General features: G+C 43.9%; 2 protein-coding genes across 3 annotated transcripts; one reads left to right on the forward strand and one right to left on the reverse strand.

Moving 5' to 3' along the window:
* Positions 1-425: 425 nt before the first annotated feature.
* On the forward strand, positions 426-19,374 carry DUS3L (dihydrouridine synthase 3 like). The gene is made up of 14 exons (XM_032958518.2): positions 426-569; positions 1,523-1,666; positions 2,759-3,167; positions 4,197-4,943; positions 7,263-7,304; positions 7,578-7,730; positions 8,579-8,695; positions 9,920-9,985; positions 10,234-10,344; positions 11,090-11,186; positions 13,270-13,345; positions 13,982-14,170; positions 14,771-14,899; positions 15,994-19,374. Exons 2-14 carry the CDS (start codon positions 1,572-1,574, stop codon positions 16,064-16,066), a joined length of 2,304 nt encoding a protein of 767 aa, XP_032814409.1. The 5' UTR covers positions 426-569; positions 1,523-1,571; the 3' UTR covers positions 16,067-19,374.
* Positions 18,468-22,995, reverse strand: LOC116944797 (uncharacterized). 2 transcript variants are annotated; one of them, XM_032958538.2, is made up of 6 exons: positions 22,823-22,995; positions 21,229-21,354; positions 20,561-20,749; positions 19,242-19,391; positions 18,810-18,959; positions 18,468-18,607 (listed from the first exon to the last, which is right to left on the reverse strand). In XM_032958538.2, exons 1-6 carry the CDS (start codon positions 22,857-22,859, stop codon positions 18,576-18,578), a joined length of 684 nt encoding a protein of 227 aa, XP_032814429.1. In that variant the 5' UTR covers positions 22,860-22,995; the 3' UTR covers positions 18,468-18,575. The 2 variants fall into 2 exon arrangements, with proteins under 2 accessions (XP_032814429.1, XP_032814419.1); XM_032958528.2 differs by having other exon boundaries at positions 22,863-22,994.
* Positions 22,996-23,887: the final 892 nt, after the last annotated feature.

Below are 23,887 nucleotides of genomic sequence, written 5' to 3' on the forward strand. Positions count from 1 at the left end.
ACTCTGCGGGGCTCTGCTGGCTCGTCTTTTGGATTCAATATCCGCTGCTGCCTCTGCTCCCTTCGCACATGGATCCAACAGAAAGTTCAATACTGACCCCTGCTGGACTAAGGAGTAATAGCTGAGGCCAATACAAATCAAAGCCAATTCCTATTTTTTTATATGTAAAACAACCGGCAACATTTAGTAAATGTTTTATTCTCGACAACATATTAAATAACCTTACTGACATGTCCTTAATTATCGACAACATTAAATAATTGTCCAAAATCACGAATTACATGTTTGAAAATTGAGAACAATCAGTGGGTATTTAAAAAAAAAGTAAAACGATAAAATATATACCGTTTTTTTAAAATGTATTTTGTTAAACTCAAACAAAAAACAACATACCATAAGGGGGGTGGGTTGGAGAGGAACCACGTGCACGCGTACAGTGCGCAGCGCCGCCACCCAGCACGTGGCCTCCGCCGTCCCACAATTCCGCGTACAGTGCGGCCACGGGAGCGCTTCCGAGCTTGAGGCGGCAGAGTCGAGAGCCTCCAGAAAGATTAAAACCGCGCAGAGAGGTAAATAAGTAGACCGCGGTAGAGTGGCAGTGAAATCTGTCTGCATTACGCCGAGTCCAGGCGTCGCTGGATGCCCGTAGTGCGCACGTGGCGCTGTACTGATGCCGAGTCTCGAGACCTTCATTCAGGAGGATGTTGGCTGCTGCCTCGTATGGCTGCTGCTGTAGACGCAGAACAACAATTTCACATTCACGTGGTGGCAGGCCATATAACCGCGTGTGGAATCGCGGAGTGTATCATCGCTGTGATGTGTCCTTCGTATTTGTGGATCGGGGTATTGCGTCGTGTGTTGTATGGATGCTGGTTCATAGGGCACATTCGATAACAAAAAAAAACACATTACACTTCAAGAGAATGTAGCTTAATGTGGGAGGAAACCGGAGTAGCCGATAAAAAAAACCACGCTTTGTCGGCTGTAGACGTTTGGCCATACTTCACTACGCCGGTCACTATGGTTAGGTGCTAGGAGGCCCAGGACCGGTCGAGTTTCAAGATGCCACTTGGGTCCTGCGATCCGCGGCGTTATGGACCAACTCTTTACGCACAAATATATTGTGCACGCACGTTAAACTGAGACGCACAATGTCAATAACTGGTCAAGTGCTGTTGAACTGGTCACGCGGAGTTTCCCACGTGGTAAATAGTCGTGGTGGAACGATGTGCATTGATCGTTAAATCGATTCTTAAGCTCACGAAAAACACGTGCGTCGAGTCGCATGTATAATAATGTTTGTGTTTCACATACTGTGTTCACGTCATCCCTGCAGTAACTATCAACTTTAGTTTTGCAGGCTGGCGCGCGGCGGGCAGGTAACGTCATGTATGTGTTGACACGAGCGAGCCTCAACCAAACATGAGTAAATGACGTACAGGCGATGGCAAAAAAAAAGTTAGCGGGACTTGTGGCGCGATTGCTTTGTGCGCTGACCTTGGTTTTTGCGCACCGCGCGTAGCCAACCGCGCCAATCGGAGGCGCTTTCATCCCTGCCAAGTGGGAGCGCCATGGCCGAAGAGGTTGCCGGCGACATCCCCGTCGACATCCCCGTCGGCATCCCCGTCGCGGCGTGCCAAGCGGGCTGGGCGCACGTGAAGCCCTCGTGAGTAGGAGCACCGCCCGGCAGGCACAGCGCGCTCCTCCCGCAGACAATTACGGTGCAGAGCCGTCTCAGCCAACGCATCCCAACTTCGACGCCAATTGGATTACAGGCATTTTTATTTTATTTGGGGAGACGTAAATACCCTTTGGTTCTTTCGGTAAAGTCGCGTAGGTCAAAAATCAAATCACGACGTTTCGGGCGCAACACAAGTGCCCGTAATCAGGTGGAAACAACCCGAGCAATAAACACATTTTTTTGCCCATTTCAGCAATTTGTTTATTGCTGGGGTTGTTTCCACCTGATGAGGGGCACTTGTGTTGCGCCCGAAACGTGATTTTATTTTATTTTTTACCTACGTGACTTTACCGAAGGAACCAAAGAGTATGGCTCCTTGCAGTCACGAAAACTTCAAATCTAGAGACATACGTGGTCTGCATGCTGCTCCGTCATGAATCGTGATGATGCATGCATTCATGAGGTGGGATTGGATTAATTGCACGACAACGCTTCCCACTGGATCATGGATCATTAGCTTGTGTCACAATCCTTGTTGATACGTGGGTTATTATCATTTCACGTGTTGTTGCCAAGTCAAATTGTGGGACTCATTCCACCCTCTGCGGTACGTTTGGTACCAGACTTGTCTCACGATGGTGAATGTCCAAAAGTATTTCCAGCCATAAGCTCGATGTCTTCAAGTATATATATATTTATTTGCAGTTAATGTTGTCACACTGCTACCAGAAACATTGTACCTCAATACTGGATTCCTGCATAATCGCATGACCTATTGGGGTAATATCACAAATCAATTACATTGATAACTTTTACTTCTAATGTGCCATATTTAGCCAGTTTCCATGCCTTTGGTGTTTGCTTGTACTTAGATGTACTGGCACAGTATTAAGAACCGTTGACTATTTTTGCTTGTTTTAAATAACTACATAAAAACACTGCTTAAGTTTTGGTAATATACTAGTTTCAGTATATTTATATGTAAACAAGTCCACAGTTGACCACGTCTCCTAATGTAATTCACCAACCTCAGTCTTGAACGTCGATAAATCTAGAAATGTGTAATGCCTTCCACAGCTACTTGACCTCAAAAGATAACTTTCATGACATTGTCAAAGCCTTCAAAGACAAGCAAAAATGTACGGGTAAGAACTCTGAAGGTGGCATCGCAGGAGAGAAGGCGGATAAGACCGGAGACAAACCAGAGCCTCCAGAAAAGAGGCCACGACTGGGAGACGATGACTGCTCCAGCGCAGGGGAGGGCAGACCTGATGCTGGCAAAAGCCACCAGCAGCGGGATGATGTCACAGTTGCAGCGACTTCGTTTGACGCTGACATCGACAGCTCGGCGCCGTCGCATCCGACCAGCACAACGGCCGTTCATGAAACCTCTACGGGCAAGAAGCGAGTACGGGGTCAAAACAAGAACAGGCCTCACGTGAAGCCCAACAGCTACGAGGTCAAGCTGTGCCCCTCCGTGTTGCAGGTAGGCACAGAAGGCTGCTGTGTGCAGGATATGTATGTCCTCAAGTTCTTGAGAGAATACAAAAATCTGTGTTCAATTTGAAACTTCCAGGAACCTATTACGATTATCCATCTCTTTTTTGGAATAATAATTAAAATGTTTAATGCGCATGCCATCCTAGGATCCAAATTCGCAATTCATGAAAAGCAGGAAACAAAAACAGAACCAGGGCAACCGAACAAACCAAAGAGATCGATGGCCAGTTTGTACGTTGTAAAATATATTGCATAACACCTGATATGTGATCGGATTTTAAAAAATGGTTTGCGTAGACTGCAACACACAGAGCTATCCATAGAATGGTAGACGTTATGTTGGTATCTACGTGGCTGTGAATAGTTCAATCGATAATGATTTAAACTTTCTTTTAATACATTTGTACACTGGGAATGTGAATACATTGGGTTCGTTTTTCTTTCAGTGATGTGCAGACACTTAAAATACCGAAGTTTTATTTTATAATTGCCTCAATTGGATGCAATTGTGTTATAGTAAAATGAACGTTCATTTGATCAGTACTGAACCATAATTGATTACTTGTATTTTTTATTTATTTTAAGATTGTATCTTATAGCTATTTTATATTCTATATTTATTCAATTTTATATACTTTAGCCCCTTGGTGTTAGTTAGACTTTGAACCCTTATTACAGTAACACTTGTTTACCACTTATTTAAGATTTTAGATTTCTATATGTTGAATGTATGCACCATCCTGCCAAAGTAAATTCCGTGTCTGTGTGAACTTTCATGGCGAATAAAACCCTTTCTGATTCTGATAAAGGTACACACCAATTGTGCATAAACCGAACTGTTAATATGCAAAGTGTTCAACTATTTTGTAGATAAAAGACAATGAAGACTTAGTGTTGCCAATGTGCAGTTTCACTTATGGCTTAATCATGCTTATCATATAAAATATTGGATAACAGTGCATAATTACGGACGATGTATGTTTGTCTCTGTTTTTCTTGCCGTGGTATGTCTTAGGGATCTACGTCTGAGTGCTTCTATGGAGACCGCTGTTACTTCATACACGACGTGGCAGAGTATATGCTCGTTAAACCACCAGACCTGGGTCCTGAGTGTCACCTGCATCAGACGTTTGGTCGTTGCCCTTATGGCATCACCTGCCGCTATGCCGGTGGTCACCCAGAGATAGCTGGAGGGACTCTGGAAGAAAATACTCCAGCGAGGGAAATTACATTTGTTCCACTACCGGGAACTGTTAACCATTTGCAAAAGGGTACACAAAAGCTATTGCGAAAGCGTCAGTTTCCATTCACTGGGGCGGAGACGTACCTGCGTTCGATGTCCAAACAAAAGGGAAATTCTAAACAAAAGCCAACCCCAAAATCTGAAACTTCCGAAGTTCCTAGCAGTACATCCGTGAAGCATGGAGACTCGAAGTTGGAAAGCAGCACCCAGCCAGCTGAGCTTGTATCCAACAATTGTCCCACCGCATCGTCAGTGCCAATCGAAAAGGAATGTTTTCTGGAGTCCAATGGTAGCACATTGTGCAGTGATTTCGAAAAAGGAGTTGGCAAGTTGACCGATTGTTTGAAAATGGTGTCTGCTGGTGACCTGAACAATCACGGCCAAGCTGCCGCGTCTGAATGTGCAGCATCCAAGACATCAGAGCCCAGGTGTAGCAGTACAAGTGGGTGTCCTGTCCGCACAAGTGGCGTTCTAACAGATGAGGACATCATTAAAATCCGGCAGCCAGAGAAGAAGACGGTAATATTTTTGTGTCAATTTGTTTAGCTTTTGTTTGCTCAGCTCTTTTCCCAATATAAGCAAGGTATGAAGAAGGGGCTTGGCCCAAAATGTTGAAATTACATATATATGTTTCTTGTACGGCAGTGTTAATGAGTTTTTGTTTATATAATGTTAAAGTTCATTATATGTTTCCATTAAAATTTGTATAATCTGCTGAGGTGGCTTGGAATGCTTGGAGGGTTAATGCCAGGGCACTGAGTGGGCATTGCTGAGATGCTAGGTTTGAATTTGGGCAGCCACATTTGATTAAACTTGGTTCTCCAAAGGAGTAGGTTAATGCTCTTAGTCTGGTCACCAATGACTGCACTGACATAATTTTATCGTGTTTGATTTTCATATTTCAATAATGAGAATTAAACATTTTTATTGAATTTATATGCAATTGATGAAGTGAAGCTTGGCAAGCCTGTTGATGTTAATAAAGTAAGAAGTATTCTACAAATTTCACCTTCCAGGATTGTTTTGGCAGAGGATAATGAACTGCTGTTTGCAAGTCTGAACATATAGTTCCTCATCTTACGACAGTGCTAATAGCACGTTTTGGAATGGAGTTTTCCAATAAAAAAATATACGAAACTTTATAACCTTAGGTGTGATTTGATTAAAAATAGTCTAGTCAATGGAGTATGACTGGAATTTATGAGAAGAGTTGACAAGTATAATATTTGAGTTTTAAGAGTATTCAGCTGCTCTATTTGTCCACATGATACGCCAATTCGTTGAGCTATCATTTTTGTCCAGGCCGCTTCTGACAACTCGCGATATACTCTTTGGTTCTTTCGGTAAAGTCACGTAGAAAGAGAACAAATTAAATAATAGCGTACGACGTTTCGATTGCAACACAAGCAATCATCAGGTACAAATGGAAGAGAAAACAACCCGAGTAAATTTAGAAATATAATACAACACAGAGAGTCGGCTAACATAACAGTCAACACCCTAGCTGGTTGATTACGTTCTTCCAAAGATTTATAAATTTGAGAGAGACAAAACACAGAACCGGAGACACAGACACGTACGCAGAGAGAGATAACACAGACAGAGACACACACATAGGCACACAGAGAAACGACGCCTCTGTGTCGAGGCCTTAAATAGAGAGGGGGGCAGAGAGCTAGAGGGCGGGGGGTAGAGAAATTAGCATGTCAATGAGAGACCTGGAGTCTTCGAATGCTGCAGGAAATAAGAGGAACAAAACGAGGAGAGAGAGAGAGAGAAAAAACACTAAATCAAACAAACTTAGCAAGATTTGGAAATGTAATGCAATGCAACACAGATAGTATAGCTCAGTGGGCCTTGCCTAGTAAAATTAAATATTGTAGTTAAGATGGTCAAAGATGGCAAAAATATCAGTGTAAGATACATGGACTGCCCTGAAATGTCTAGAGGGTATTTTGGTCTACTCTTCTACACTGACGAGAAGTTTTCGAAGAGGTGGGAGTATCCACACAATCTGGCGATCAGTTAACTGTGGTGGTCCCATGAATATTTGTAGGGTGGACAGGTGGGGAATTAAAGTAACTTGTTTATATTTTCAACTGCTTCGCCGGGAGATCGCACCGTCAACCTCTGAATTTCAAGTCCAGTGTGTATTGCTCCACAACCGTATCTAGAAGAGCAGTGAGCTGCTATTGTTTTTTTTTGTTATTTGAGGGTGTCAAGATACATTTATCAAGGAATTAAGCTGCCAAATTATTTTCCCACACTTATCTCTGGCAGATACTATATACTTAATTCCTGCTTGCCTCTTCCAAAATTAGCTTGTCATCCTGAGTAACTGGCTGGCCTACTACTTCTGTTATCATCTAGAACATGCTCACATCCTGATTGCAGCTTTTGCATCCATTTCTAAATATTGGCATGATTCATGCAGTTGCTACCATATTGCGCTTTCATACTTTGATAAACCTAATTTGCCTTTACACGAAAAATCAGGAACCTACTCTTTTTTCTGACCCACCCCTACTGGACGTTTGTGAAAAGAGAGCTTCATTGCACATCGGATTTCTACAGGATAAAAAAGATTCTGATTCTGCAGTTGTTAAAAGAATCCTTCATCTTTGATCGTATAATACATCTGCTATCTAGCTGTGAGTCTATTTTTTCAGAAATGCACAAGGGTACTTGGGAAATGCCCAATTACGCCACAGTTTTTTTTACCCAAATTTTCACTTAAATATGTTACGGAATTATTAAAAGTATCTTTACTGAAATTATTGAAACACCCTTGTTGCCAGAAAAAGCAAAACATTATTTTATATATTTTTTGTTTTTCAGATTGATTTCAGAGACAAGCTGTACCTGGCTCCACTCACCACTGTAAGTTTTAATTGGTCGCAGCTAAATAAATGTGCAATAGGCTGACTCTTGATGCATTATTTTATTTGGCAGAGAGTGCCCTTTCCCTTGCTTTGTTCTTCTGATGTATGTTGAACTTTCACACTATGCGTAGCCAACCGTGTTAATCATCAGGACATTGAACAATCTTTATTGCTTTGACTCGTGACATGCCTGAATTTATATATTTGCTCAGGGTGGAGAGCTGTGTAGCACCAAATCGGGAACTCGTCCGTTGTCCTACGTTGCATACAGTGTGGTAACCTGCCATTCCGGAGGATCTGCAAGATGCAGGGCGCCGACATCACGTGTGGGGAGATGGCCATGTGCACGAACCTGCTGCAAGGCCAGATGTCGGAGTGGGCTCTGCTCAAGAGGCACCACACCGAGGACATCTTTGGAATCCAGGTGCATTCATGCGCCCTCGGGATTTTCCTTGCAGACTTTTAGTAAATTAATGTTAATCTTAAAGTCCGGCTTTTGTAAAATGTTTCCAGTGTAACATTGCATTCATATTCTTTGGGTCTTTCGGTAAAGTCACGTAGATAGGTTGAATGAAAATAATATAACTACTCGTAATATACTAACAATACATTTTCTTTCAACCTATCTACGCGACTTTACCGAAAGACTCAAAGAATATGAATTCCTGCAGTCACGAAAGCTTTAAGTCAATATTTAATGCATTCATAGCTTAATATATTAATCCTTCAGCTTACGATATATACATAAAATTGCATGTAAGAGTCTTTTCATACTCGTATGGTGAATGTAATGGGTTCACATGAGCCACTAGAGACACGTTCATTGCAGTGTTAAAAAATAGCCCTGAATGAAATTGAGATGCTGAAGTGTAGCATTTCATCAAATTACCAGCAGGTTAAGTTTATTCAACCCTACTGCCCAAAATGGTTGTAATGTGTATATGTTTGAAACAGATTTTTTTACAGATGCCGGGGTCCATGAACATGTTTTTAATAGGTTACCAACACCATAACCTAATCCTGAATGAGAGTGATTAAAACAATATTGCAATTGTTTATTGTGCTAGATAAGCAAACATGAGTTAACCCGTGTAAATATATAAATATAATGTTTTCAGGTCCAGCTGAAACAGTTGTCACATCTGTTTTTGTGAAATGTTACACTTTAATTACCACCTCCACGATGTATCTTGTGAGAAAAACAATAATCCGTACTGTATGGCCACATCTCATAGGTGTAGTGTGTTTATTCTGGGCCATGGTGTTCCGCAGCTGGAGGGGGGATTCCCAGACACCATGACCAAGTGTGCAGAGCTTCTCAACCAGAATGTGGAAATGGATTTTGTGGACATAAATGTTGGCTGCCCCATCGACCTCGTGATTAATAAGGTGCGGAGCTACTCATATGATGACCAATTCACCTTGGAATGTACCCGAACACGGCAGGTCTCGGCAGCCAAGAAGGTTTGAGCCTGGATAGTGCTTAGATGAGTGGCCACCATGTGTAAAATTGGTGTTAGAGGCTGCTGCAGGACTGTTGCCAGCAGAGAATCAGAATCGGAATATGTATTTATACTGGAGAAATCTGATGAGCTCAAAAGCTATTTTTCACAGATGTCCAGTAGGGGCGGGTAAGTACGTTACAGCAACAAGTGTTACAAAAACACGATAGGAGTGCATAGTATAGGAAAGGTAAATAAATCACTTAAAATTATGCAAATAAAAAATGTTTTTTCTTGCCAGGTAAAGCCCACTTGATGTATTAACTTATTTTACAGAAGCGACCTGGTCACAAATGATAGCTCAACAAAGTGGCTTATTGCATGGAAATTTTATAGCAGAGACCAGTGTACTGTGCTATGAGCCAATATATATGCTTTCCACCTTTACCAACCCACACTGACCAGCATGGTGAAAACTGTTCAAACCCCCAAAACTCACATGGCATGGGAAGGCCCCTCATCCAGCAGTGTTTTCACAAAAGAGTTGTACAGTACACATGCACATGTGCGATATTATATTTTTGTGTTACACCTATTCAACTCCCAAATTACACAATATAGTTTATTTGTTTACAAATTAATCATCAATGCACATCATTTTTATACACAATTCTGATAAAATGAAATCCAATTTTCAAATGTTAGAAGTTGCACTTTGCAGACCTTCTGGTTAAGCCTGTGCACTTCACATGTGCAGGCTTTGTTAAATCTTCAGTAATTCCATGTTATTCCTTATGCATTACAATTTGGATGTGTATTGTATCTAGATTCACCCACATCTTAAGACACTGTGAAGTTGGTATCTGTGAGCATACCAGCTGGGTGTTTTTAACCATACAGCTTCTGGGTGACATACCAAAGTTAAAGGCCCTTTTTGATGATAGATGCCTGACAGAGGTTTAATATTCTTCAAACACATTTTTTCACCTCCTTTGCAGACCCACCTCTCCCCTGATGCATTGCCTTAGGGTAAGGTAGGGATAGGAAAATGAACACTGACTCTACGTTTATAAGTAGCTCTGTGTGTAGCTTGTGCTTTAAGTTACTTGTGCTTCTATTGCACATGGGTGCCCATGTGTACATGTATAAATAAATGTGCTTTTGTGCACAGGGAGGAGGATGTGCTCTCATGAACCGGGGACTTAAGTTTGAGCAGATTGTGCGTGGCATGGTGTCGGTAAGGCTAATCAATTGAATCCATACAACCTAACACCATTAAACTAATCTTTATCCACTCAACATGATCTTGTGTTGGACATCGTGCATTTCTACTTGTTACATTTCTGCGTGACCATTTCTATCCACGTGTTTATATCTTCCAATCAGTCACACATTGCCCATTTATTTTAACTTTTTGGTGTGTGTGTGTTAGCGAGAGACTTTTTTCACGTCTGTGTTCCCCTTCGCGCACGTGCGCTGCTGTAGGTTCTTGATGTGCCCCTTACGGCAAAAATACGGACCGGAGTGCAGGAAAAAACGAACACGGCCCACAAACTCATCCCTGAGCTGCGTGACTGGGGCATCTCGATGGTCACTGTACGTACAAGCACACAGCTCAAACGTGACTACTGCTGGAAATAGCAAGCCTAACCACTGGTTCTTTCTCTTACTCTGGAAGCAGATGTCCACGCATAATTTTGTTGGTGATTTGTTGAATTATATCGCTGCTGGAATGCATATTCGCAAACTTCGGCATGTGTCTACGTGTACGCCTCAAGATTTACTTCCGTGACAAATAAAAAATAAATACATTATCGGTCAATGTTTCATCCAGTAAGGCATATATACAGTTTGTGGAGGCTGGTTTTAACGTAATAAATAGATGATAAAAGTCCTCCATGAAAATTCACATTATAATTAAATTTGTTGGACTAAAAGACACAATGAATACACTTTTTTCACTTAATTTTGCAATACGAATTCTACTTGTTAATGTAATGTTTTTTTTGTTCATGCCTAAATTTGCCCGGTGTTAGTTATGCAGAAAATGTCTCTGCAGCCATTCCCCACTTATTAGGGAATTAACTCATAAATTCCAGCCTAAGCTCCTGAAGAGCATGTGTAAATTAACAGCAATGATCGAGGCAAATGGTTTTGACAAAAAAAAAGTGTGTGTGTGTGTGTACATCCACTGAAGAGCATTCACCACGTGGTTGGTTCAGTGATTGACACGGGCCTTGGCTGGCGTGTAAGAGGCAGTGCTAATATGAAGGTATTAAGCTCATCACGTGCGGTGGCACTGCTCATTGGTAATGAGTGACGCTCTGCTGTGTGAGTGTAGCTGCATGGCCGGTCGCGGGAACAACGCTACACAAAACTGGCTGACTGGAAGTACATCGACTACTGTGCAGAGGTGGCCAGCCCGCTGCCCTTATTCGGTATCGTACTCTTGAATCATTCCCTTTACCCAGGAAAGCCTTACGGAGCCGCTAGACTAATTTCAGGAGGTTTCTACATTGGTCTTTTTTTCCAATTCCATTCAATAGTTTGGCGTCTAAAAAGGAAGCTATGAATGCACAGAAAACATTAATAGTTTGGGATAACACAAGCTCTGCACAGAATGAAAGCATTGAATCTCAATGTGAACTTAGTCCATTGTACTGCCACCTCCTGGCACCTTGCATCCCCCTCCCAAACAAATCTGGCTGTGTGCGCTAGTGGTCACCCACCCAAGCACTAAGCAGGCTCAGTCCTACTTTGCATCCGAGATCTGACAATGATGAGATTTATTTTGGGAGAATTAGTTGTGACATATGTGATGTGCATGCTCCCATGGTAATCCTGTCCACTCTCAAGCAGATCATTTGCGTTTTGTGCAAAAATGCTATGTCAGTATTCAGATCTGAATATGGTATGAGAAAAATACACTACAATTTTTCTTAATGCTATTTATAATTATGATCCTTGAATTGAACACTTGTTGCCAACAATTGATAGTTTGCATGTGGATATATATTTAAATAAACTTTATTCTGCTCTGCGCTGTGAATTTATCACGCTAAAATTTCTGATGAAGGATTACATAGGTGGAGTGAGAAATGTACGGAAGATAGTAGCGGAGCCACTACAGTACTTTGAATAAACTGCCATAAATTATAGAAGAGATTTCATATTTACTGCACTTGTGCTGGTAGTTTGGGAAGTAAAGTTGGAGCACAGTTTATCGGCATGTGAAAGTGGCTTTGGAACGTGATAATATTTTTAAATCTCATGAGAATGAACAGCTCGTGTCATGTCAGTTTTGCATGTGTAGCGTCCTCCTCCCACCCGGCGTGTGTGTGCGTGTGGTGTACTGCGCGCACACTCAGTCGGAGACGAGGTAGTTGCAGGAGGCACCGTCTCTCTATTATCTCTATCTCGTTTACACCACCCACTCCTCTCTCACGACCACGCTGCCGTACAGCCCGGCCCAGACACGACCATGCCCGTGTTGCATTGACGGCGTCGACCAAGACGGCCAACTACTGTTCGGCCGCGCAATGATCGGACGAAGGCGGCGGCGGAGACAGCGACGACGAGACGAGTCCACTCCCCAAACCGGCAGCCCGGAGCTCTCGCTCTCCGCTGCTTATATTTTACTTGGCGCGGCTTGGCTCCGCCTCAGCCGCGCCTCCCTTCTTGAACCCACCAGAGGGTTCCAGGGGCCCCCCAAAGAGGGGTACCGTGACCCTTGCCCCAGTTCCTCCACCCTGCCGGCACACACACCGTGTATATGCTCAACGGCGCATGCACTAACTGTCCACCGCAGTTGCTGCTGGTGGACAGCAGTCGGCGCTGTCACTACACAATATCCTTTCGCAAATCATATTATTTTATTATTAAGTTCAGTTTTCTAAAAAGCACTGCAGCCTGCTCTTGATTTTATTTAGTTCTCTTACTGGTCTGCCTCAATAACACATTCCTGCGGAGGGAGCTGGTAGGAACGTTGGATTGCTCGTTCAATGGCCAGGGTCAATGGCGGCACCACGTGGTTTATTCCGCAAATATGCCCGACTGTGAGGGTGGGCACAAACCAGCCCCACCCCTCCCACCCCCCACCCAGCCCCAACCTCCACACCCTCCCCACCCTCCCCTCCCCACCAAGCCCCACCCAGCCCCACCCTCCCCACCCAGCCCCTCCCCTCTCCACCCAGCCCCACCCCTCCCATTTTTGGATGCACGACGGACGGACACAATAATCCCCTGTGGGCTGGTGTAACCAGGAGGTTCCTACCAGTAATGGTCATACATATATACACACTGAAGTATGTTCCAGATTGATCTTCAGTGTTCAGCACACTTGTTTTACGTGACTTATGTTTTGCTCCAGAGATGGAGTGGTTCAATCAGACAATTTGCACATGGGTCATTACATCGCAGGACCATCAGAGATGGCGACGGCTTTGGGAGACCTTAATCCATCAGTGGATTGATCATTACTACTGGTGATGGTTTGGATTAAATTACATTTTTCCCATGCAGGCAATGGAGATGTGCTGTCTTACGAGGACATGGATCTGGCTCGACAGACAAAAGTAGCCGGCGTCATGATCGCCAGGTTGGGAACCATCTCACTTGTCTTTGTCTTATGGTGCACACACCTTGTATGTATGTTGAACTTATTTCGCACCGTATGTAGCCAACCGTGCTAATCGGGGGTGCGGAGGAAGGACAAAAAACTAAACATCAACAAGCTTCACATTTTAATTAGAGCTTACTTAACAAGAGGTTAAATGCATTGCAATATTGTACAATATTTAAGGGTGCCTGGGGTGCTTGCTTTGGTGCCGTTTTTTTGCTTGTTAAGCGCTGCAGTCATGAACGAAACGTGATTTGGATATCTGTTGAACATTAATACACTTCAGGAGATCATAATCTCACGACTTATAATAGTTCTGTTTTGATAGGTATCTCAATGTGAAAAAATACCATGGCTTTGTACCTGAATAAGTAAAATTTATCCGCCCCCCCACCCTATAATTTTTGCTTTCTGTACTGGAAATGAAGGTTATTTAATGTCGAGGAAAAATTACTTGTGAAAACAAATGAATAAGTTGGCACAATAGGTTGTCAACCATTTTAAAGCATCGCGTAAAAACATTTGGAATTCACTTGTTCATTTTATGATATACGTTGTGACTGATGACGCAAAGTTGGTGCTCAATATGATGGTGCCTATGGCTTTTGAGTGCAGAGGTGCGCTGGTCAAGCCATGGATCTTCACGGAAATCAAAGGGCGGCGACACTGGGATATCTCATCCCATGAGCGCTTTGAGCTGCTGCGGGACTTCACAAAATATGGCCTGGAGCACTGGGGCTCGGACACGCAGGGGGTGGAAAAGACACGCAAGTTCCTGCTGGAGTGGCTCTCCTTCCTATGCCGGTGAGCGACGTTTTGTTGCTCGTCACGTCTACATGAGACCAGGAATTTGATCTCTGATGTTTGGTTGCATGACATCTGGTCATGCTTTACATCACCAGATGTGAAGCAATTTTGAAAAACAGGTCCCTGCAGGGTGGGCTGGTAGGAACATTTGAATTTTGCGCAATTTTATTTTTACACCCCAACAGCACGAGATTTCACTTCGTTAAAGTATTGAAAGGGGACGGACGGACACATTAATCTATTGCAGGCTGGTACACTCAGTTTACAACTTCGTTCCTACCAGTATAACAGAAGCTTTATCACTGGTGGGTGGCACTGCTGTGTAGGTTCATAATTATGGGTGACAGGACAATGTAATAGGTTTAGCAGCAGTGTCAGACACCAATGTCAAGCAATGTGTTTTTTTTTTATTAGAGCACAATTAATTTGATATTTCTCTCGTACCTTCAATGTGCATTGTGTTTATGCACCTTCTCTTTAAGTTATTTTCACGTATGTATACGTTATGCAAGGTATCTTCAAAAGCAAAAGTTGGTGACCATCCTCAATGCGTGGCTTGCTTTTTACAAAAAAAGTATGCCCGACTGTCTGGCTCAGGTATATCCCCGTGGGAATCCTGGAACGTGTGCCGCTGAAAATTAATGAGCGTCCACCGTACTACCTGGGCCGGGATGACATGGAGAGCCTAATGGCCAGCCAGAACGTCGCCGACTGGATCACAATCAGGTGCGGAGGGTTCCCTGTAAGTTTTGTTCTTGGTGCCACAGTGCAGAGAACAGAATGGAACTACGCCAACCAGTCATATTTGTGACTGTTCAGTGTGGACAGGTGGCAGACAGCATGATTGAATTATTTCTATGTAAATGATAAATGCTTATTATTTTTTTTGTACATTTATGAAAATTGTAACGTTGCAAGCCATTCTTAATGAGTTTAACATGTAGGATTGTGACCAATATTCATGAGATTTTTTTGGGTAAGATGGCATGAATATAAACGTGTTCTTAATTCTTACATTGTTCATTTATTGCTCTAATATTTAGGCTCAATACCCGAGGAATGGGGCCCATTTATTGTCTAAGGTTCAAACCCGTTTGATCAGTGCGTACCAGTCTCAGACCCAAATCAACACTGTCTTCTATCTGCAACCCATGGTGATCTACTGTACCCACGTGTGAACCTTGTGCGATACGGCCAGCACACTTTCGGAGTCTCCGACCCAAAAACCTGCAAATACTTACCAGCACACCTTCAGGATCCATCCCTGAGCCAGTTTTGCAAGATACTTAAACCTGTGTTTTGCAAAGAGCTTTCTATGTGTGCATTCGTGATGGAATGGACTCAAGAGCGCACAATAAGAAATTATCAGACTTCGTGCCAATCTGTGTATCTGAACAGAGCCGTGAGGTTCCCATGACTCAGCCTCCATTTCATCCTCCCCTGCCCTATTCCCAACGAAATTTTTTCAACTAAATTTAACTCAGGCTGGGTTAAGTTAGACTATTGCTAGCTAACCTCTCCCCTATGTATTTCCACACTGTTGCAAGGGATGTCTTGACCCCATGAGGTTACGACCCTTTCTGAAGTAGTCCTGGGTGAAAGTGTGCAACTCCTTTATAGAAACAAACCCCAAGGCCTGTGCCAAGTTGTGTGTCACGAGTGCTGTATGGTAGTCATGGGAAAAATTTGTCAACCTTTTCAGTGTTCATGGAAATGTGATACAATGTTATGGTGAAAATGATGCCTCTGTCAACCTGTGTTCAAATAGTCGTTAAAGTATGATTTTATTGCCTAATGTGGTGTGACCTTTTTGTATGCAGTGAGATGCTTTTAGGGCCAGTGCCATCCAGCTTCACCTTTCTGCCCAAACACAAGGCCAATGCTTACAAGTAAGAAGAGAAAGGTCCTCCACTGCGTGCCTCGGCTGACCATCAGCTGTGGCCCTTCACGTTGCTGCACGTGGACCAGGCTGTGGCATCCCTCAGTGTTGGTGGCTACAACATGCCAGGATTTTGTCAAACATCAATTTTTTTGTTATTTTGAAAAGTATATTTGCCCTTGTAGAAGTGAATTGTTGACTGACAAAGGTAAAATTAATAGGGTAACCAGGGCATTTCAATGTTGAAAAACAAATAGCAGTCTTTATGTTTTAAATCCCCACATCTATCACATTGGGTTTTGCAGTTTGTGAGCTTAGAGTCATTTGCTGCCTGTGTAATGTCATTGTCATTTGTTTTTTAATGGATAAAGTGTTAATTTCCCATTTTGTGCATTACTGCCTTTCACTTGGAATACCAATTCTGTACTGTTTGCTTGTTTCGCCTGAAATCTAAAATTGCAAAGCATAATAGCCTTTTTATTACATCTTGAATTAGTTTGTTTCACTTACAATGACTTAAACAGATTATATTTAAGGATTGGGTATCAGCAGTTTTTTCGTATGGATGCAGGGTTGAATTGACTGGTTAAATAGCTTTCTGAAAATAAACTTCCCTGTAAATCATTGTTTTCTACCATCTTGACAGACCACACATTGTAATTATGCACCTTCACATTTGGCTTCATCTGTGGCATATGTCCTGCCTTTTGCATTTTTTCTCCACTTTCCTAAAATGAACAGGGAGGTTTGCAGTTAAAGCAATATATGCAGAATTTAGTTTAAGTTGCAATCTATTTTGGTGTGGGTTTGCAGTTTTGGGCTTAGTTCTGCCAGTCCTGCCCTTGCTCAGGTAGCTTGCATCCTGTCTCATTAAGCTGTCCACTTCCTATTTAGGCTCCACCCCTTCCCGTTAGGCCATGCCCATTTTATCAATTTGAGACCCACCCCTTCCTCCAGACAGCTTGGATCGTGGGAAGGGGAGTGTGTCGCTCTCAATAGGGGGTTGGTAGGTAGGAGTGGGGTAGGTTCAAAGACCAACAAGGGCTTAGGACTATAAGATTAAAATGTGCCATAAAAAAGTGAGTTTTGGAAACAAATGTTTACCAACATGATTTTTTTAGGATTGTTCAATGCAGGAATTGATGGCATCTGTAGATTCTGGGCGACTCGTACCTGCAGTCTTGCAAATCCAAATCGCTTGCATTCAGAGATTGTATATTGTTTAACATGCTTAAAAAGGGGCAACGTGCTACATTTTCCACAACAAAAACTATGCATGTCTTAAAAGACCAGCGTTTATATTGCATCAGATGCTTTCTGTTCCAAAATCCTTTGCCACTATACACCAATTTAAATATTTGCCAGGTATACCTTTGCAATTCAAACGTACATCTCATGCATAATTCCGACCTGGCACTGCTACTTCTAAAGATTCTCAATACAAATCCAGGAAAGGAAAAGCTTAAATTGATATCGATGTTCAACTAATCAAATGTTTAAAACAAAGGCGTTTGCAATGGAGTGGGCTCAACTACGTTAAATTATTTTGCACATGACCAAAATCACCTGGAATGCACTCCCAAACTCGAATGCAAAGCATTGACCCCGAAGAGTTATTGGATAAATGGCTATGCATAACAGGCATTCAAGTCTGTGGGGTTGCCTAACGGGCAATAGATGGCAGTCCAGCTAAATCCATTGCTTCACCAAACCCCATACCTTGAACTATCACTAAAACAGCGTGAAGTGCCTTCGCAGGTTACTTTTCTAGACGATTTATTTTATAGCAACCTATTTACAAGGCCAGAGTAAGACTGGCATGTCACAAGGCAATGACTTTGCAACCCTGGTCGTTTCTACGCATCTCAAACAGTCCTTGGTTTCAACCATGTAGATATCGGACAGTCTTTGGCTTCCACCATGTCGGCACCGATGTCATCCACCTTCAGTCAAGTCCCCAAGCCAGTGCCCTTATCGCAGGCCTCGTTCCCTCATACCTGCTCGGCCACACCCTGGTAACGTCCACCACTTCCCCCCGGTAGATACTTCCAGCAGATTAGTCTTTTACTTCCCTTCTTGAACCTTCCCTCACAGTACCATGTAGCTGTTTCCACCCATCTCTGCCGACCCCACTATCCCTTCCCATGTTACATTACCCTACACCAGTATGGAAAAGTAAGCTCCATGACCGTCACATTGTGAAGGGAAAGTCAATGCATTTACAAGGGCTGCACGTAGAAATTAATCTTAAAATCAAGTCTGCTCAGGGAAGGTTTTAAAAGCTGAAAAATTGCTTTTTAATGCAGTGTCATTTTGCATGAGTTTGCAAGGCGTGGGAAATGTCCAAGTTGACAAGTGTGGTTTTAGAATCCAAAATATTTCTAATATCTGCCAACATGTCACAATTGAAACATCTACCAGAAAAAAAATCTTTATTGAGCAAAATTAGAATATTAAAAGTATTTTAAAACATAGCATAATTATAAACGCATTCTTAAATTCTGCAAGCCATGCGAGTCCAGGTTACTGAAATGGAACGGAGCGTTTTGTAGAATCTGAAAAAAACACGAAATAACGTGTTAAAATAACTTGCCTTAAGTCAAGCACCATTACAATTTTAAGCAGTTCCCGTAAGAATCTGAACACATGTCACTAGCCATACAGCTCTTTTAAAAAAAATTGACTTTAGCCTTGAAAAAAGGGATGCGATGTTTAAAACAATGCCGAAGGTTTTCAAGAACAGGTTCACTTGGATACCTAGGTCAGGCTGCACACATGCCCGGCCGCACGAGACGAGGCAGCACTTGAGCTCCCCTGGGCATCCCAAGTCACTGCTGCAGCCCTCTTCAAGCCGGGTGCACACAACCTTGTCACTCGCCAGGGGACACAACCCGAGCTTGTGCACACCTGCAGCCATCGAACAAGTCAGGCAGCTTAAAATATAAATATCCAATACAAACAGTAACGTGACATTAAAACAATATTTTAAATCGTACGCTTGATAGCGTTCCTTCAGTGCGCCAAGTATTCTGTTGTGGATTGTAAGTTCAAGCTGTACATGACCGAGTAAATGGACCATACAGCTAATTATCTCACGAGTTGGACCATACATCATCCAAGAACAATCTCAGTTTGAGAGTTAATAGTACATTTAGCCAATCAATAATGGACCAGCTGTGAATTATGTACCTTCCTGTGGCTGCATGCAGTGGCGTTCACACTTTGCGTCGCAGCACTTAAGTCGGCCAGGGCACTCGAGATCGGCAGAGCAACGCTCCACGAAGTGAATGCACAATACGTCATGAACTACGGAGGGACAGAACCCAGGCTTCTGCAATCCTGGGGTTGAAGATAAAGCATTTCCAAACAACAGTAGTGTCAGTCACCATCAGTACTCGTGAAACATGCCAAGGACACGGTCTTTTATAAAATACTAGGATATTTACTGCAGAATTTCCCAAACATGTCCTCACGACTTCCCATTAAATAGGTCTAACAGTCCTAAAATTAATGCATGTGTAGCTTAAATCTGGTCAAATCAATTATCAAGTCTGAATTGCCAAACTTGGGCATTTATTGCCATTGCTTTTCGGAAATGACGTCTTATCCCATATAACCACCATATTTTCATGCCGGTTCATTTGATCGTGACCAAATCGCTTTAAATTCAGATATCAGAAACCAAGAAGGGTTGAAACGTGGCTATTACTCGTGTAGTGACAGAATTGGTCACCAAGTAGCATAGCGCTGGCTGCTGGCAGGGGATCTGCAGCTTGTAGAAGCCCTGGCTGACAGCAGGCCACGTGACAGACCCGAGAGGAATCTAGGGAAAAGGTTACAGAAGGGACACGTCGAGAGCCTGCTAGTCGGTTCCAGAAGCGGGGCATGGCCTGGGCGAGTAGAAGGGCCCCCAAAGGGGGTCTCGGGGCTGTCGTTTGGAGTGAGATCTACGTCGCCGTTGCTGCTGAAGAGTTGCCATCGCTGCTGTCGTCTCGTGCCTTCGTCGCCGTCGTCTGCATTTAATAATTGCGCTGCTAGACGTAGTTGGCCGTCTTAGTTCAGCGCCGTCAGTGTCAGACGGCTAGCGTTGTGTGTAGGCTAGCAACCTGTGCGGAGTTGCATATAAGCGAGAGACAGTAACAGTGTAGGGTGTGTATAGTATAAAGTGCAAAGTGTGCTCAGTGTTTAATTAAAAAAATTGCCTCTAAGAAGTTGCGTCTCAGTCATTCACTACACTTGAAAGGATGACCCACCAGGGCCTGCCAGGTGCTGTAGGAATGAGGCTGCGAGATTAATAGATGGCAGTTCCAGGTACTGTAATCCCATCGTACGAGTGGTGGTCCCTCTCCAATTTCCACCCACAAAGCAAACAGTCATTAAATCATGACATTGGCCTAACAATATTCGATTCCTGAAAATCTTGGGAGTTTCGGCAACAGCGTCTAGGGAGGTACAAACGTGGCATAATGTCATTATAACAGTTAAGCGTGAAGTGTCAGCACACTCGCCTTGGTGTGTGCCGGTGTCGTCCCACGACCCCAAGGGGCCAGGGCAGGCAGTGATGTTGCTACAGTCCTGGTCAGGAACCAGGCTGCAGTAGCTGCCGCCGCTTCTAGAACTTGGGTCCGGCACGGTGCACTCCCCAGGGGCTGGCGAAACCCACGCCTTGATGCAGGTTTTGTACAAGTCCGTGTCCGCTACATTTAGGATGCACACAAAGGGAGGTTTTACAACTAGGTCCCACGACCTTTAAAACCAAGCAATGGAATACGATTGACCAATGTGCACGTACCCGTTCTCGGGCATGCGTCACTCCATCATGAGTGGAAATACGAGATGGCGCTTTCGTGGATCTACCTTCAGCTGTGTTTGTCCGAATAAATTGACGTTTATTGGGGAAAAGCGCTTTCAATAAGCGGTAACGCCGATGTAAAAAAATAAAATCATGCAGCGTGCAATTCTATCGAATTGGCGCACCGAGGACACAATGCACTATTCCAGCCAAAATCCGTCCAGTTACATTTTTAAACGTTGCTGCGATCCGATTGCATTCCCGTTCTGGGAACAAGAAATCACAGGGAATGTGCGTTAGCAACAGGTGCTCGTTCCAGAGAAATTACGTTTCGTCAAACGTTTAAGTTACTCAAGACTGCCACCGCATAAAAAAGGAGTTCACCCGTGGCGATGTTCTTTGCCGAGCTGCGTTCCCACGAGAAGTTGGCGAGGCAGGTCCAGGGATCAGAGTTAGAGTCCAGCCTGGGGCACGAGTTGTCCCACGTGGACATGGGTCCGCGCTTCGGAGCTGTAGGAATGGAGATGAGAAAAAAAATATGAAAAACAGATCCTTGCCATGTGTCGAACCTCTTTCGCACTATATGTAGACAAACGTGCTCATCGGAGTTGCGGAGGCAGGGGAGAAAACAAAAACGGAACGTTCTAGAAAGAGGTCAAATTTATATTTTAACAAGTGCATAGCTCTAATGACTCCCTAATAATCGGAGGGAAGAACACTCCAGACGGCCACAGAAGCACGCGACGGTCTTTGTTCGATAGGCAGCCAAACACCGCTGCGAGGACGACCGGAGTTAGCGTGATAATGTTCTGCGACTTGCGATCGGCGAGGTATTGCGGCGTTAAGGCGCGCTCCACCTGCCGGCTCCATGCTGTTAACACCCAAAAACATTTTTTCAGGAACCGAACCACCCAGCAAATGGAAGGAAGTCGCGACAGCGTGCCGAATGACACGATGTGCAAATCGAAGCCGCATTCCAAAAAGACAGCCAGCAACAACCACGAACACTTACGCATTATTAAAAACATGACGTTATTCGCAGACTAAAAAAAAACAACAACCTGCCGTTAGTCCTTACCTCGCACCCAATAAACATGGAGCGTTGGGCCAACATTGCATGTTTACTGGGCGCACTACCTTGTCAAGTAACCGTAATGACATTTGTCTAAGGTCTGCATTGCTTTGTTAGAAACTCTAATTGAAGGCAATTCTTTGCATCGTCGTGCAGGGGGGGGGGGGGGGGGTAAGGAAAGCTTAGAGAAATCCACGCATTGCAGAATATATATTAAAAAAAAATAAGATTTTTGGCATTTTACCAGACCCACTGAACTATATAGCTCTTTCAGACGCGATCTGGCTGCAAATGATAGGAAATTAATAGCAGCCAAATAGTGTACTGTAAAACGCATGTATAAGTCTATGGAGGGAAAAACCGGAGGACCCAGGAAAAAAAATCTACACGACCACCTGTAAACAAAGAGAGGTAGCTAACATCTCGCCACCGTGGCGCCCCCAACCTCAAATAATCCACACAGATGGGTTCACGGAGAGAAGTTCCATTGCCAATTACATAGCCACATCGCAGCCCAACCGGGTGTGGAAAAAGTCGCATCTGCGTTATCAAAAAGCCTCGCTCCTAACACTTTGGGCTTACAAACAACGCGCCACCCTCAAGCCACGATTTTGCCGCTTCTCTTCTCCCCTTTCAAAATGCCATAGTTTCATCAAGTTGCCAAGTCCGATTGAAACACGCACATGGACTCAAACATAGCTTCGGACTCAAAGTCAACACTAGCGTTCTATCAAAGATTTGGTACTTTCCACATAATTCTAGGACAATGGTAATGCTCTTCGCCGATCAGATCAGGGTCGAAACATTAACAGCTCTACAAACCATCGCACAGTGGAGATCGCTTTATAGACCAGAACGCTCATCAGCATCAACTCGAGCGGTAAAATCTGCGAACCGTTTACGCACCCGCATATTTGGTTGTTCGCATAACGGACAATAACATGACCTGCAGACAGCTTTGATGAGCGCTCCAGAGCTAGGACCACCAGCAGCCATCCGGTTAACACAGACGGCTCCATAACTCATGTGTGAATATCCCAGGTAGACCTGCCGGACCAGCTTTTTATGGTCGCTCTCCTCCCCGCTCCCCTGCCTTATTGAGCTGACGGCTTTGCCAGGTGGCAATCATCTCCTATAATTGCCCCTTCGGTGGGTGGCAGACCGGGTGCCTCCTGGTTTCACGTGCGACGACACTAATTTCTAATCTTCTCTCGCGCCTGTCACAATGCTGGTCACAATAGCGATGAGTAGACCTCGCGTGTGTAAACTTTGCAGGGTGATTCTTTACGTACAAACAACAACACACACAGCAAACAAATAACACGCGTCTGAAAAAGGTTAAATCATTTATATACATAAAACATTTTAAGCAATTTAAAACGAGGCACTTTGACCGCATCGCCTCAAACTTCAGTTCTGCCGACCCATCACGGGACGCACGGTGCGTTTTACACGTTCTACAATCTTTTGCCTTTGGAACCAAAATGAAGTGGTCGAGCCTGCCGCTCTCGTATGCGCACGTGGATGCAATCGACGTGGCCGTTTGATTAGGCGGCGCAGTCTCTCACGAGCATCGTCTTAATTACAAAATAGCAAAGTTTTGCAGTTTTTGAAATAAATGAAATAATCACATTTCAAATTGACTGGCTGCAAATCCAGGCGCGGAACAGGCGCCAGGTTGACGGGGGATTGAGGCGATAGCGGCAGAAGCCACGGGCGTGAGGCAACGGGAGGTCGCCAGCTTAATTCATGAGTTAATAAGGAGGGGGATATAAACGGGAGTGTGTGTGTGACAGAGAGAGAGATAGTTGAGTTGGTCGGAGTGAAGACAAGAGGAAAGACGAGAGAAGTCCCAGGCCCCCCTCTCCACACCTGGCCCTCTCCAGCGGCGATGGCTTAACCCCCACTGGGGGCAAGGGGCGAGGGTGGAGGGACGAGGGTAGAAAGGCTAGCAGTAGAGAAGCTAGCGGA

The sequence above is a fragment of the Petromyzon marinus genome, chromosome 2 (assembly GCF_048934315.1).
Source record: "Petromyzon marinus isolate PM22_M1 ecotype Great Lakes invasive population chromosome 2, UKy_Petmar_22M1.pri1.0, whole genome shotgun sequence".
Classification (NCBI taxonomy): Eukaryota; Metazoa; Chordata; class Hyperoartia; order Petromyzontiformes; family Petromyzontidae; genus Petromyzon; species Petromyzon marinus.

Coding starts and splice junctions, on each gene's coding strand:
- DUS3L (XM_032958518.2), top strand. CDS start 1,572: ATGGCCGAAGAGGTTGCCGGCGACATCCCCGTCGACATCCCCGTCGGC. Junction 7,305..7,577: donor ACCTGGCTCCACTCACCACT/GTAAGTTTTAAT, acceptor CGTTGCATACAG/TGTGGTAACCTGCCATTCCG. Junction 10,345..11,089: donor GGGGCATCTCGATGGTCACT/GTACGTACAAGC, acceptor GTGTGAGTGTAG/CTGCATGGCCGGTCGCGGGA.
- LOC116944797 (XM_032958528.2), bottom strand. CDS start 22,935: ATGGAGCCGTCTGTGTTAACCGGATGGCTGCTGGTGGTCCTAGCTCTG. Junction 21,355..22,862: donor CTCATCAAAGCTGTCTGCAG/GTCATGTTATTG, acceptor CCATTCCTACAG/CTCCGAAGCGCGGACCCATG. Junction 20,750..21,228: donor GGCAAAGAACATCGCCACGG/GTGAACTCCTTT, acceptor TCCTAAATGTAG/CGGACACGGACTTGTACAAA.